The sequence below is a fragment of the Oncorhynchus nerka genome, linkage group LG11 (genome assembly GCF_034236695.1).
Source record: "Oncorhynchus nerka isolate Pitt River linkage group LG11, Oner_Uvic_2.0, whole genome shotgun sequence".
Taxonomy (NCBI): Eukaryota; Metazoa; Chordata; class Actinopteri; order Salmoniformes; family Salmonidae; genus Oncorhynchus; species Oncorhynchus nerka.
This window is the reverse complement of record NC_088406.1, coordinates 62,434,827-62,448,711: the sequence shown is the minus strand read 5'-3', so window position 1 is coordinate 62,448,711 and position 13,885 is coordinate 62,434,827. Positions and strand designations below refer to the sequence as shown.

Here is a 13,885-nt window from a genome sequence, read left to right as displayed (position 1 = left end):
CCAAGCCCAACCCTCATGTAAGTCATGACAAACTCCATTACACAAATCTCACAAAACTCTGTTTTGGAATATACTGGTTTATATGACCAAAATTATCCTACTTACACTTCAGTCAATTTTGGCACAAACAAATGTTTGACTAATATTGATGCTACATAGGCTGTTTTTAACATTTTTACTCTGAGAAGTTGGTTATTAGATTCAGTTGTGCTTTAACGTTTTGTGGGTAGCCTAATATGGTATCTTAGTAATTAGAAGTAAAACTGTCACACTCAAAGTTGACCCTCAGAGTAGGGTGAAGTTGCCCCTACACACTGACCTTGGGTCAATTTCGCATTTACCCCAATAATGGGTAAGTTAGGATAGAGGAAGGGGAAGCTGATCCTAGCTCTGTACATAGGGGGAAGCGTCAGCGCCGGAGCATCGACTCTCCTTCTGCTTACCTCTAGTGACCTTTTGATGACCATACTTCTGTCCTTTGTAGCACGGCTGGATAGTGACAGGTCTGACAACCCATTTTAGCGCAAAAATCAAGGTGATTTGATCAAAAACAACCAGAAGTTACAAAAACATGGCAGAGCACTTTACCCCAAGCGAGTTTGAAGCTGGGCATAGACACACTTCAGACATCTTCCCATGGACATCCCAGAGGGCAAAACAAACATTTGGAAATGAACGCGGTTCTGAATAATATCCTCAGGTTGTGTTTGGTAAGCGCTATCAAAATGGCGGCCATTATTTGTAAAGGGAGATGGGACATTCAAAGGCATTAAGGGAAACGTCGCTAAAGATTTAGACTGATTAGATTTTTATTTCTACAGCGAGCACGGATGACACTTGGATGACTAACAAATTAGCTGTAGAATTAGCAAATAATTTGAATAAATCATGACACATCTAAAATGGCCACAACGCTCAACAATCAATTCAATAAATGAGATGAATACACCCCCAATGGTCAGAGACCAATGAGAAACATTACTCCAGCACACACAATTTAGCCTGGAACCCAGACTGATCTGCTTCATTTCACAATATTAGTCATCCCACCGCTGAAACCCATTTGAGCCTACGTCTGTAATGACAGGCATTATTTAAAAAATAAAATAATTTAAGTCAGCAATTGGATCACCTTCACCCAATCACAAGATAAACGAATCCAAAGTACAGTCTGACCATGTGGGTTTCCATGCTAAAAATCACCCATAGTATCTGAGGATGCTAATTGGACCACTTATTTTCAACCCATTCCAAGTACCCGGCTATTAGGGTCCGCATCCCAAATGGCACCCTATTCCCTTACACAGTGCACTAGTTTTGACCAGGACCCAAAAGTAGTGCACTATGTACAGAATATGTTGCCATTTGGGACTCAAGACAAATAAAGCGTACAGAGAATATATGAGATAAACTGTCATCATATTGAGAATTGAGGTTTCCTCCCAGGACTGCAAAGAAAGACTGTGGTGGTGTACGTGACTGTTCATAAGACACTTCTTGGAACACGGTCTTGTCTTCCATGAAGGCCCCTGGGTAGAGGTAAAGAAGAGCTGATGTACGTGTGTGTGTGTGTGTGTGTGTGTGTGGGGGTAGGGTCACCGGGGAGACCGCACACTGTTACAGTCCTCAACCATCTCAAACAGGAAGTGATGCGGTCCACTTCGGCGTGCGATTTCACTAGCAGTCTCCCTGCTATTGCTCTGAAGCTCCGCCTTGATGTGGCGCTGCGATAGGAGGAACTCCAGTGTGTGGGCGGAGCCCGGTCCAGGGTGGGAGGCAGCTAGATGGAGCGCTGTGAGGCCGCCGTTGGTCTGGGCGTTCAACTCCGCCCCTTGGCGCAACAGGAGGGACGCAGTGGCAACTTGGCCCCAGCGACAGGCACTGTGTAGGGGCGTCCAGCCGTCGGCAGTGCGGGAGTTAACTTCGGTGCCCGCTGCCAACAGGGTAGAGGCCGTGGCGGCGTGACCTCCGTAGGCCGCACGGTGCAACGGAGTATAGCCGTCCTCGTCCTGGCAATGCGCAAGCAAGGGGTCGACCGAGAGCAGCCGCTTCACCGTTGGCAGCTTAAAGTGGCAGAGAGAGAGAATATTTGCATTTTAACTGACCTTTATGGAACTCTTCAACATGTCATGAAACAGCCGAAAGGCAGATGCATTTCATGAATAATCTAAAAGCAAGGCCAGAAAAATAGAGAGATAAAACCCCACACTGGCCCCTGTTATTGCCTCTGGATCCACAGAGCGAGATGGAGATGTAAAGTTATTTCTGCACGGGTTTGACAGAGGGAACAAACAAGAGCTCTAGGGGATTATCTTTCTTCCCCCCCTTCCTTCCATTTATTAAAATCTCACTAACACTTGATACCAGTGAGACACATCATGACACTCACCCACACACAAGGACACACACAGTAATCAGAGGCTTTCTGTGCTGTTCCAATCTTAAGCAGTGATCAGACGTCTAAACGGAGACGCATTCATTATACTCTCACAGCTCATTCACTGTTGATTTGAACAAACATTTCTAGATATATTGGCCCATGATATCAAACTCTTCCAGTGACGAAGACATGGACGTCTCATGATAGGCTGTGGTAAGCAAAATAGGTCAACTTTGAGCACCGGATTTGCAACAGAAAGATGTTTGACGAGACGTCAATTTCACAACAATTTGGCCCTGGATGACCAGCTCCAGGATGGTAGGTTCAACACCAAAACTTGTTGTACGCTTTTAATAAAAAAGCTTTTCACGTTCACAAGTCTCTCTGGGTAAATTGCAAATCAATAAGTTCAAATTCATCCATACTCAACTACCCTACATTATAGTGACTTTACGTCTACATGTCCCTTCCCTTGATCTTGGACACATCCCTTGACAAGACCAAAGAGCCAGGAAGTTAGTCCAGGACATGGGAGCGAAAGTAAGTGCTGTGTCGTATTCACAACACATAAAAAAATAAATAATGTTTTGACAAAAACTGGGAGGGACTACCTGAACTTGCTTTAGTTATTAAAAAAAAGGTTTTCCTTTGCAAAACGTTTCGCTTCAGTGTGCCATAGTGTCTGCAGCAGAGGGACAAGAGAGAGGCGTGAGAAAACAAGTTTTGATCAGGAAAACAGACTGTTTCCCTATTTAAAAAGAAGATGGAGAAGAAGCTATGAAGGAAAAATACTAGAGTTTTGGTGTCGGTACAGCCAACTAGCGCAAAAATTATACTGCGATATTGCCAAAACCTTATATCGCCAAAATAATATACCGATATTTAACTGTATCGACCCCCCCCCCCCGACCACTTCTTCACATCGCAATACATATAAATCGGCACCTAAGTATCATGACAACATTGTATCGTAAGTTCCCTGGCAATTCCCAGCCCTAGTGAGAAGGTGTGTGTAGTTTGCATGTCACACTCACTCTGTTATTCTCTGCCGCCCACAGCATTAGCTCCTCCGGTCGGTCTTTCAGCTTCTCCTCCTTCTGCTGATACCACTCTTCACTCCTTTCCCCCTCCTCCTCTTCCTCTCCTTCGTCTCCCGGCCAGAGGCTGCATGCTCCGCGGGGATCAGGTGGTCGTGGGTCTTCAGCAGTTCCAGCTGGTTAAAGCTCTCTGGGAACTCCTCCATACTGTACTAACTACCCATGCACACTCACAGTCTACTCAGAATCTGCTGACATAGAGAGGAGATATTGGGTAATTGATATTAATTATCAACAACTTAATTCACTTAGGAGAGAGAGAGAGAACAATACATCAATATTTAAACGTAGGCTACTGCGAGAAAGACCGACAGCTACTTTTTATTAAGGGATGCGATTTGACTGACCAACACTATATACTGAACAAAAATATAAAACCGTAACATGTAAAGTGTTGGTCCCCTGTTTCACGAGCGGAAATAAAAGATAAATGAATGTGAAAAAAAATGGTATTTCAGAATGTGGACATACTCGATATTTGACATGATAAGGAGGATAATGACACGATAAGGAGGATAACGACACGATAAGGAGGATAATGACACGATAAGGAGGATAATGACTCCAAGATGTCTGTATTATGTACGGTTCACAGATCATAGAGTATTACAGGAGGCATGTACATGTCTAAAAAGGGCCTAAAATGGCCACTTTCATCATGATTTCCCCCCAAAATAGTTTGTGAAACAAAACTTCAAATTAAGTTACTTCCAATTAAGTTACTATGTGAGAATTACCAGAACAATCGGAGTTGCCAAAAATATTTTTTAGAGACTACCCTGGTGTGGAATCACCATATTCAAGTAATTTGTCCCCTTTCGATGTTAGGGATAGGCCCCTGTAATCATGGAAATGTTGCATTGAGAGATGGGAAGTGGAGAGAGAAGATTGTACAGTCATTAAGCATTAAGCATTAACAACTGATTACTGAAGTAGTGTGAGAGAGAAAAAGATCAAGAGAGGAAAGAGAGGAGATACAACAACTTAGAGAGAGAATTCTGCGCTTGACATAATTATGATTTTAGACCAAGATTACTGAAGGTGTGTGTGTGTGTGTGTGTGTGAGAGAGAATGAGAGAGAGGAGACAATACATCAATATACTAAAAACAAATCAACAACTTAATTATGGTACTGTGAGAAAGACCAACAGCTACAACAAAAGAAGATATGGTCCTCGTGGGAAATTTCATGCCAGCGTAGCCTAAAATATTTTTGATATCTCCGGTTGTTCCCGGCAATTCTCACATAGAAACTTCATTGGGAAGGAAGGAGGTCTGACAATTTTCGGGAAGAAAATAAATATATATAAAAATCGAGTTTCATTGAGGGATATTATTTTTGACGATATCGTATTATATTGTTTTTACAATATCACAATATTATTTTTGAGCTAGTTAGCTGTACCTTCGTAACTTATTCTCCATCTTTTTAATAAGGGAGCCAATTTGACTGATCAAAACTAATTTTCTAATTTTCTCTTGTCCCTCGGGAGCTGACATATGGTGAGCAATATGTTTGGAACATCTAATTGCAATAGAAATCACAGTATTGAATCGCAATATATAGTGTATAGAATTGTGAGAATCGTAATATATAGTGTCGGCACATAAGTATCGTGATAATAGGTCCCTGGCAATTTGTATCAAACTTTTTTTTATCATGATGAAAGTAGCCCTTTTTAGACCTAAACTTGGCTCCTGTAAAGACCTATGATCTGTCAACTGTACATGATACAGACAACATTTTGACGTCATGATATTCCGTATAGTATGCTCTAAAATATGGAGTATGTCTTTATTCTGAAATTAAATTAATGTTTACAACATTAAAAATATTAATAGTAATATTTCAAAACTACCCGTTTGATTTTGTTAAATTTGAAGACATTGTTTGGAACAATATACTCTACAAGTACATCACATTTCCAGAGTGGGCTCTCTGCTAAAACTGAAGGTATGATCAATTTATGAGCAACCACCACACACTAGGGTCAAGGTCAGGTCACGTTATGGGAGAAGGAACAGTTTATTGACAGTTATTTTCCTGCCTAGCAACAGAGATGTAATGTTTAGAGAGGAGATTCCACCCCAATATATATACACTGCTCAAAAAATAAAGGGAACACTAACACATCCTAGATCTGAATGAATGAATACTCTTATTAAATACTTTGGAAATCAAATTTATCAACCCATGGAGGTCTGGATTTGGAGTCACACTCAAAATTAAAGTGGAAAACCACACTACAGGCTGATCCAACTTTGATGTAATGTCCTTAAAACAAGTCAAAATGAGGCTCAGTAGTGTGTGTGGCCTCCACATGCCTGTATGACCTCCCTACAACGCCTGGGCATGCTCCTGATGAGGAGGCGGATGGTCTCCTGAGGGATCTCCTCCCAGACCTGGACTAAAGCATCCGCCAACTCCTGGACAGTCTGTGGTGCAACGTGGCGTTGGTGGATGGAGCGAGACATGATGTCCCAGATGTGCTCAATTGGATTCAGGTCTGGGGAACGGGCGGGCCAGTCCATAGCATCAATGCCTTCCTCTTGCAGGAACTGCTGACACACTGCAGCCACATGAGGTCTAGCATTGTCTTGCATTAGGAGGAACCCAGGGCCAACCGCACCAGTATATGGTCTCACAAGGGGTTTGAGGATCTCATCTCGGCACCTAATGGCAGTCAGGCTACCTCTGGCGAGCACATGGAGGGCTGTGCTGCCCCCCAAAGAAATGACACCCCACACCATGACTGACCCACCGCCAAACTGGTCATGCTGGAGGATGTTGCAGGCAGCAGAAAGTTCTCCACGGCGTCTCCAGACTGTGACGTCTGTCACATGTGCTCAGTGTGAACCTGCTTTCATCTGTGAAGAGCACAGGGCGCCAGTGGCGAATTTACCAATCTTGGTGTTCTCTGGCAAATGCCAAACGTCCTGCACGGTGTTGGGCTGTAAGCACAACCCCAACCTGTGGACGTCGGGCCCTCATACCACCCTCATGGAGTCTGCTCAAACGGTCAGAAACAGACACATGCACATTTGTGGCCTGCTGGAGGTCATTTTGCAGGGCTCTGGCAGTGCTCCTCCTTGCACAAAGGCGGAGGTAGCGGTCCTGCTGCTGGGTTGTTGCCCTCCTACGGCCTCCTCCACGTCTCCTGATGTACTGGCCTGTCTCCTGGTAGCACCTCCATGCTTTGGACACTACGCTGACAGACACAGCAAACCTTCTTGCCACAGCTCGCATTGATGTGCCATCCTGGGTGAGCTGCACTACCTGAGCCACTTGTGTGGGTTGTAGACTCCGTCTCATGCTACCACTAGAGTGAAAGCACCGCCAGCATTCAAAAGTGACCAAAACATCAGCCAGGAAGCATAGGAACTGAGAAGTGGTCTGTGGTCACCACCTGCAGAAGCACTCCTTTATTGGGGGTGTCTTGCTAATTGCCTATAATTTCCACCTGTTGTCTACTCCATTTGCACAACAGCATGTGAAAGGTATTGTCAATCAGTGTTGCTTCCTAAGTGGACAGTTTGATTTCACAGAAGTGTGATTGACGTGGAGTTACATTGTGTTGTTTAAGTGTTCCCTTCATTTTTTTGAGCAGTGTATATACATCACCACTGGTGGAGCCATGTTTTTGTCTGTTCAACTGTTAGATCCTTTGGGCTGAATAAACTTGGTTTAAGCTTTCATAGTGTCCGTCAAGTTCGTACTCTGATATTTAGAATCTAACATTGTCGAAAAATAGGCCAAAGTAGGGTCGTTTTTAGATATTCATATTTATAATGTTGAACCCATTTCTGAATATTTGTATTTCAGAATCTAGACATAATCCATATTTGAGAGAACACTAAGGGGTATGATGACACCAAAATGCTGTCCGTCTCATCAACGGTTTCACAGATCATAGAGCAAGGGGTTGCACGTTTTGTTTTTGGCCCTAGCACAGCTGATTAATAATAATAAACTATAATAATAATAACATTTAAATTAAATAAACTAATCATCAAGCTTTGATCATTTGAATCAGCTGTGTAGTGTTAGGGCAAACACCCAAACGTGCACCCCTTGAGGCCCAGAGTTTGAGAAACGCTGTCATGGGGGGTCTTACTACAGGAGGCATAGGATTAAAAAAGGGCCTAAAATGGACAGTTTTATCATGATTTCCCAAAATGTGATACCAGTTTAAAAAGCATGTCAAACATCCTTCCTCCTAAGAAGTTACTACGTGAGAATTGCCAGAACACTGAGATACAAAAAAATATTTTCACACTATGCTGGTGCGAAATCACCCAATTCATTCAAAGTCATTCGTCCCCTTTTGATGTTAGGGATAGACCATTATAGTCATGGAAATGTTGCATTGAGAGATGGGAAGAAAAGATAGTCATTCAGCATTAACAACATGATTACTGAGTGAGAGCGAGACAGACACTAAATATATAGCCTAGGCCATGTTTGGGTAATTTGTCCCTATATGATGTTATCATGGAAATGTACCAATAACATATTCAGGGTAGTCTAGTCGAGTTTTTCCCAAATTAAGTTAAATGGAAATGAAAGCATATTATGTCAAAAAGCCTGGCCTATCGGATTATGTTGTTTTAGGGTCTAAATCATGAATCCCCATGTGAAGCTAGCCAGAAGGATTAGACGTGTCTACTCGGATATCAGAGCACTCTCGTTCGAGCAGGCTTGCCACGTCAGCAGTTTTCCCATATTTGGGCAACTTTGAAAACTATGTCGCGGGTGAAAATGTATTGGACGCGGGTTTTGGGGCTACTTCTAAGGTGCAGCGCGGCCGAAATGGCATTTCTCTTAAAATATATAGATATTTCACTGAGACCTGCTGCTATCAGGCAGTGAGTTGCTGAGTGAGTGAGTGGTGGGGAGGGCTGTGCGTGAGAGCACTGCAGCAGGCAGCTGAGCCCACTATTGGCTGAGTCACTTGAGTGAAAGGAGACAGAGCAGCAAGCGCGCACGTCGTGACAACTTCTTACCAGTTGTCGGTATGCCATTTAGATTGTCATTATGGAGACACCTATTTTTTTCACATAAAACATTAACACGCTAGAACTGATACGCATAAAAAATGGCGACAAAGCACTGGATAAAAACTTTGGGAGCACAAAAAAAAAGCTATTTTTCATGCCTTTCAAATCAAATTTTATTGGTCACGTACACATTTTTTGCAGATGTTATAGCGGGTATAGAGAAATACTTAAGTTCCTAGCTCCAACAGTTCAGTAATATCTAACAATTCACAAAAATACAAACAAATCTAGAAGTAAAAGAATGGAATTAAGAAATATATAAATATTAGGAAGAGCAATGTCGGAGTGGCATTGACAAATACAGTAGAATAGAACACAGTATATACATATGAGATGAGTAAAGCAGTATGTAAACATTATTATAGTGACTATTGTTCCGTTATTAAAGTGGCCATTGATTCCATGTCTATAATATATGGGGTAGCAGCCTCTAAGGTGCAGGGTTGAGTAGCCGGGTGGTAGCCGGCTAGTGATGGCTATTTAACAGTCTAATGGCCTTGAGATAGAAGCTGTTTTTCAGTCTCTCAGTCCAATCTTTGATGCACCTGTACTGACCTTGCCTTCTAGCAGGGTGAACAGGCCTTGGCTGGGGTGGTTTATGTCCTTGATTATCATTTTGGCCTTCCTGTGACATCGGGTGCTGTAGGTGTCCTGGAGGGAAGGCAGTGTGCCCCCGGTGATGCATTGGGCAGACTGCACCATCCTCTGGAGAGCCCTGTGGTTGCAGGCGGTGCAGTTTCCGTACCAGGCGGTGACACAGCCAGACAGGATGCTCTCAATTGTGCATCTGTAAAAGTTTGATGGTCTTAGGGGCCAAGCCAAAGTTCTTCAGCCTGCTGAAGTTGAACAGGTGCTGTTGCGCCTTTGTCACCACACTGTCTGCGTGAGTGGACCATTTCAGATTGTCAGTGATCTGTACGATGAGGAACTTAAAGCTTTCCACCTTCTTCACTGTGGTCCTGTCGATGTGGATAGGGGTGTGCTCCCTCTGCTGTTTCCTCAAGTCCACGATCAGCTCCTTCGTTTTGTTGACATTGTGGTTATTTTCCTGTCACCACTCCGCCAGGGCCCTAACCTCCTTGTAGGCTGTCTCGTCATCGTTGGTAACCAGGCTTACTACCGTGTGTCATCTGTAAATTTGATACTTGAGTTGGAGGCGTGCGTGGCCACGCAGTCATGGTTGAACAGGGAGTACAGGAGGGATCTGAGCACACACCCTTGTGGGGTCACTGTGTTGAGGATAAGCGAAGTGAAGATGTTGTTTCCTACCTTCACCACCTGGGGGCGGCCTATCAGGAACTCCAGGACCCAGTTGCACAGGGCAGGGTTCAAACCCAGGCCCCCCGAGGTTAATAATGAGCTTGGAGGGTACTATGGTGTTGAAGGCTGAGCTTTATTCAATGAACAGCATTCTTACATAGGTATTCCTCTTGACCAGATGGGAAAGATAGGAACAATGGTGGACATCTTGAAGCAAGTGGGGACAGCACCTAAGATAGGGAGAGATTGAATATGTCCCTTAATACTCCAGCCAGCTGGTGTGAGCATGCTCTGAGAACATGGCTGGGGTTGCCGTCCTGGCCAGCAGCCTTGGGAGGGTTAACATGCTTAAATGTCGTACCTCGTAAGAACGAGAGCAGGCCGTGTCGGTGGCACGGTTATTCTCAAAGCGGTGTGGAAGGTGTTTAACTTGTCCAGGAGCAAGGCGTCGGCGTCCACGGTGATCGAGTGTTTTACCAGAGCGAGTACTACAGTCAATGTGTTGATAGAACTTCGGTAGCATTTCCCTCAAATTTAGTTTGTTAAGATCCCCAGTTACAATGAATGCAGCCTCAGGATACATGGCTTCCAGTTTGCATAATGTCCAGTGTAGTTCCTTGAGGGCCGTTGTGGTATCGGCTTGAGGGGGAATATACACAGCTGTGACTATAATCAAAGAGAATTCTCTTGGGAGGTATATGGTCGCCATTTGATTGTGATGTATTCTAGGTCGGGTGAACAAAAGGACTTGGGTTTCTGTATGTTATCACACCATGGGTAGTTATTCATGAAATATACACTCCCGCCCTTCCTCTCTGATAGTTCTTTATTCCTGTCTGCGTACTGTACTGAGAACCCAGCTGGATGTATGGATGGGACAGTATATCCAGTGAGAGCCATGATTCCGTGAAACAAAGTATATTACAGTCCCTGATGCCTCTCTGGAAGGAGATCCTCGCCCTGAGCTTGTCTACTTTATTATCCAGAGACTGAACATTAGACAGTAATATACTCAGAATCAGTGGACTGTGTGCATGCCTCCTGAGTCAGGCTTCAAGTCCACTCCAAATACCTCTTCTCCACTTGCAGCGTCTTGGGGTAGCCTCTGGGATAAGTTCAATTTTCCTGGGGGGTACGAACAAAGGATCCAATTTGGGAAAGTTGTATTCCTGGTCATAATGCTGTTGAGTTACCGCCGCACTGATTTCCAAAAGGTACTTCCAGCTGTATGTAAGAACACAAAAAACCTTCTGGGCTAATAATGTAAACTAAATACTACAAAGTTGCATAGGAGCAAGAAGCAGAGCTGCCAAGTCTGTTTGCGACATTTTGTCTTTTGGGCGGGTTTTGAGTAGTCATTGCACTACAAATATCAGTTACACCTGACAACCGTGCATCGGAGTATGCCAGAGCGCAAAATAACTAATGAATTTACAAATGCGGCATGAAAAAAAACTCAGTGATTGCCAGCAGCACAGTTACAGCCACCAACGCTCTAGATAACATGAACACTGCCTAACCAGTTCTGCTTGAGCGAGTAAAATGGTCAGAGTGAGTTGTTCTCTTGTTTGTGTCTGGAAGTACTATAGCTAACAAGCTAGCGAACGTTAGCTTGAGTGCGGTTGTGAGGTCAGAATGCTCGGATCAACTCTACTCCTCGGCCAGTGTCCGCTCCGACACGGACAATCTCATAAAGCTCTAAATTTACGAACGGTCAAAGCGCACTCCAGAGTGAATTTACTTATCACCCAATGATTTTAATTCAAAGCATGGTCGTAATAATAGCAGTAAGTATCGTTCCTTGTTAGTTTAACAAGAGAGCAAGACCGTTAACGTTAGTAGTCGAGAAGAAAGCATGAGCTACAACATTTAGAGCCTCGAATGGACAGTGATAGCTTGTAGATGACTACTCTGATATTCGAAAGTTGCTATACCAAAAAAAAAAGCTTAATACCTTACAAATACGACTTGACTTACTGTGGTAGTAGCTTTCAACAAAACCCTCCTCGAACAGCACTTTACCCCTTTTCCGGGTTTCTCTGGGATATGTCGTCAGTATTTGTTGCATCTAGCGTGGCTGTGCAGAGCGATTTTTAACATATAAAACTACATTTCCCATAACCACTTCGTAGCACGTGGTAGGAAGTAGAAACACAACTGTGGTGATGTTCCATGTCGTCTATCGAGTATTTGCGCTGCGCAAGTTTTAAAGCCAGACAGAAGCCCCAACAATGACATTCATATTATAATATATAATATTTTTTTAGATATGTGCTTTTTCATTCATCACTCGTATAAAACAAACTACAACCAAATGCAGAACACTGTACCAGCATATCAGACATGTAGACTATTTTGAGTAAGTTGTTGTTGTATACTTTATATCATTACCCTTATAATGATCATAGTTTAATGGAAATAAAATACATAGAAATATTTCATTTAACATAAATAGTAATTAAATGTAACAATACTAAGTAGCCTGCATTGAGTGTGTGGGTGGGTTTGTGTGTCTATTTGCTAAAGCTGGGTCAATGTGCTAAAAACCCAGTGTTTGCATTCCGTGTCTTTCAAAGCTGGCACAGAGGCTGGATATACCTATTAGTCAAAGGGTGTATTCAGTGAGGAGAAATGTTCAGAAATAAATGTAATTTTCCCTAATGTACATGACAGACAATCTTGTCGGTTATACACATTTACAGGTGAACGTTCTGCAGCCTAACATTACACCCTCCCGATCCAACCCATAGAGTTACAGTTTGCAGTGAACTTCCCTTTCCCCGGATGCATGCACGCACAGGCTTCACACAGTCAGACAGACAGACAAACGTTTTACATACTTGAACATCTTCAGATTCATGGTAACCATGACTACCCGATAAAGAAAATGAGAGCCTCACACTCTAAGAGCGCAGATGCAACAATTTAATAACCAACGTTTCACCAGACAAGCTGTCTTCATCAGGGTATAATGACAAACACTGCGGGTTACTAATTTATATAATTTGGAAGGACACACAGGTGTCTGTAATCATGGCCGGGCGTGGCTTGATGTCACTGGTTGATATACAGATATAAATAGAACATATAAAAAGCATGAATGGATATACGATCATAAATACAATGTGGCTAGGCCTACAAAACATTTACAATTAATAGAAAAATCACAATAATCACAAGAATGGCTTCAGGTCAAAGTCTATGTTGAGACCAAAGGGAGCAAGTGTCTTTAAATTAAATATCCAGGCAGCCTCTCCTTTTAACAATAAATTGTCAAGGTCTCCCCCTCTCCTAGAGGTGTTAGATGCTGATATAGCGAAGGGACGAAATAGAGTGGTCCGCTTCCAAAAAGTGGGCCGCAACTGGGTACATCGAGTTAATTCGCTCTTAGTGCCACCCACATCATTTTTACCACAAGGACAAGTTATAAGATAAATAACTGCCTTGGTGGAGCATGATAACACCTTTGATTGGGATCTGTTTCCCTGTTTGAGGGTGTTAGAAGGATCTGCGTTTGTAAATGCCATGACATTGAGCACAGCAATAACACTTGCAGTTTCCATTCAGTAGAATAGAAGTCTTGTAGTGATGGGTCGTTTGCGAAGAGCCGGCTCTTGTAGGTGAACGTTGGGAGCCGACTCGCATATCAGAAGAGACAAATCTGTTTATAAAAATATACAAAAATTAAGATATGAATAATCAAAAGATTTAAATCAATATAATTAACTCATTTAAAGAATGAAAAAAATAAAAAATAATATAGGCTTAAATGCTCAAGTGCACACACATTCCTTCTGACTGTCTGATCAGACTAACAGCCTCACCTGTTGTTCCTGTCAATCAGACACGCAGTGTCAACCAATGAACCAAAGATGCGTGAGGGAGGGCCGAGCCAACTCATTCACAGTCACACACTTAGCAGCTGAGGAGAGAGAGGAAGGACAGCTGTGAAAACAACAGCTGGAAAATGAGTCGGAAGCGCAGTAGCATTTGGATGCATTTTAATAATGTAGATAAACAATGTTAGAGCACAGTGTAGAATTTGCCAAAACAAAATCTTATATAAAGCCGGTTCTACGCACAACCTACA

The 13,885-nt window shown here is 43.0% G+C and overlaps 1 protein-coding gene across 1 annotated transcript; it reads right to left on the bottom strand.

The window, feature by feature from the left end:
• Positions 1–785: 785 nt before the first annotated feature.
• LOC115137293 (ankyrin repeat domain-containing protein 49) lies at positions 786–11,828 on the bottom strand. The gene is given in 4 exon segments (XM_029673534.2): positions 786–2,063; positions 3,415–3,557; positions 3,560–3,668; positions 11,773–11,828. Coding segments are annotated over 3 exon segments (675 nt in total). The 5' UTR covers positions 3,624–3,668; positions 11,773–11,828; the 3' UTR covers positions 786–1,595.
• Positions 11,829–13,885: the final 2,057 nt, after the last annotated feature.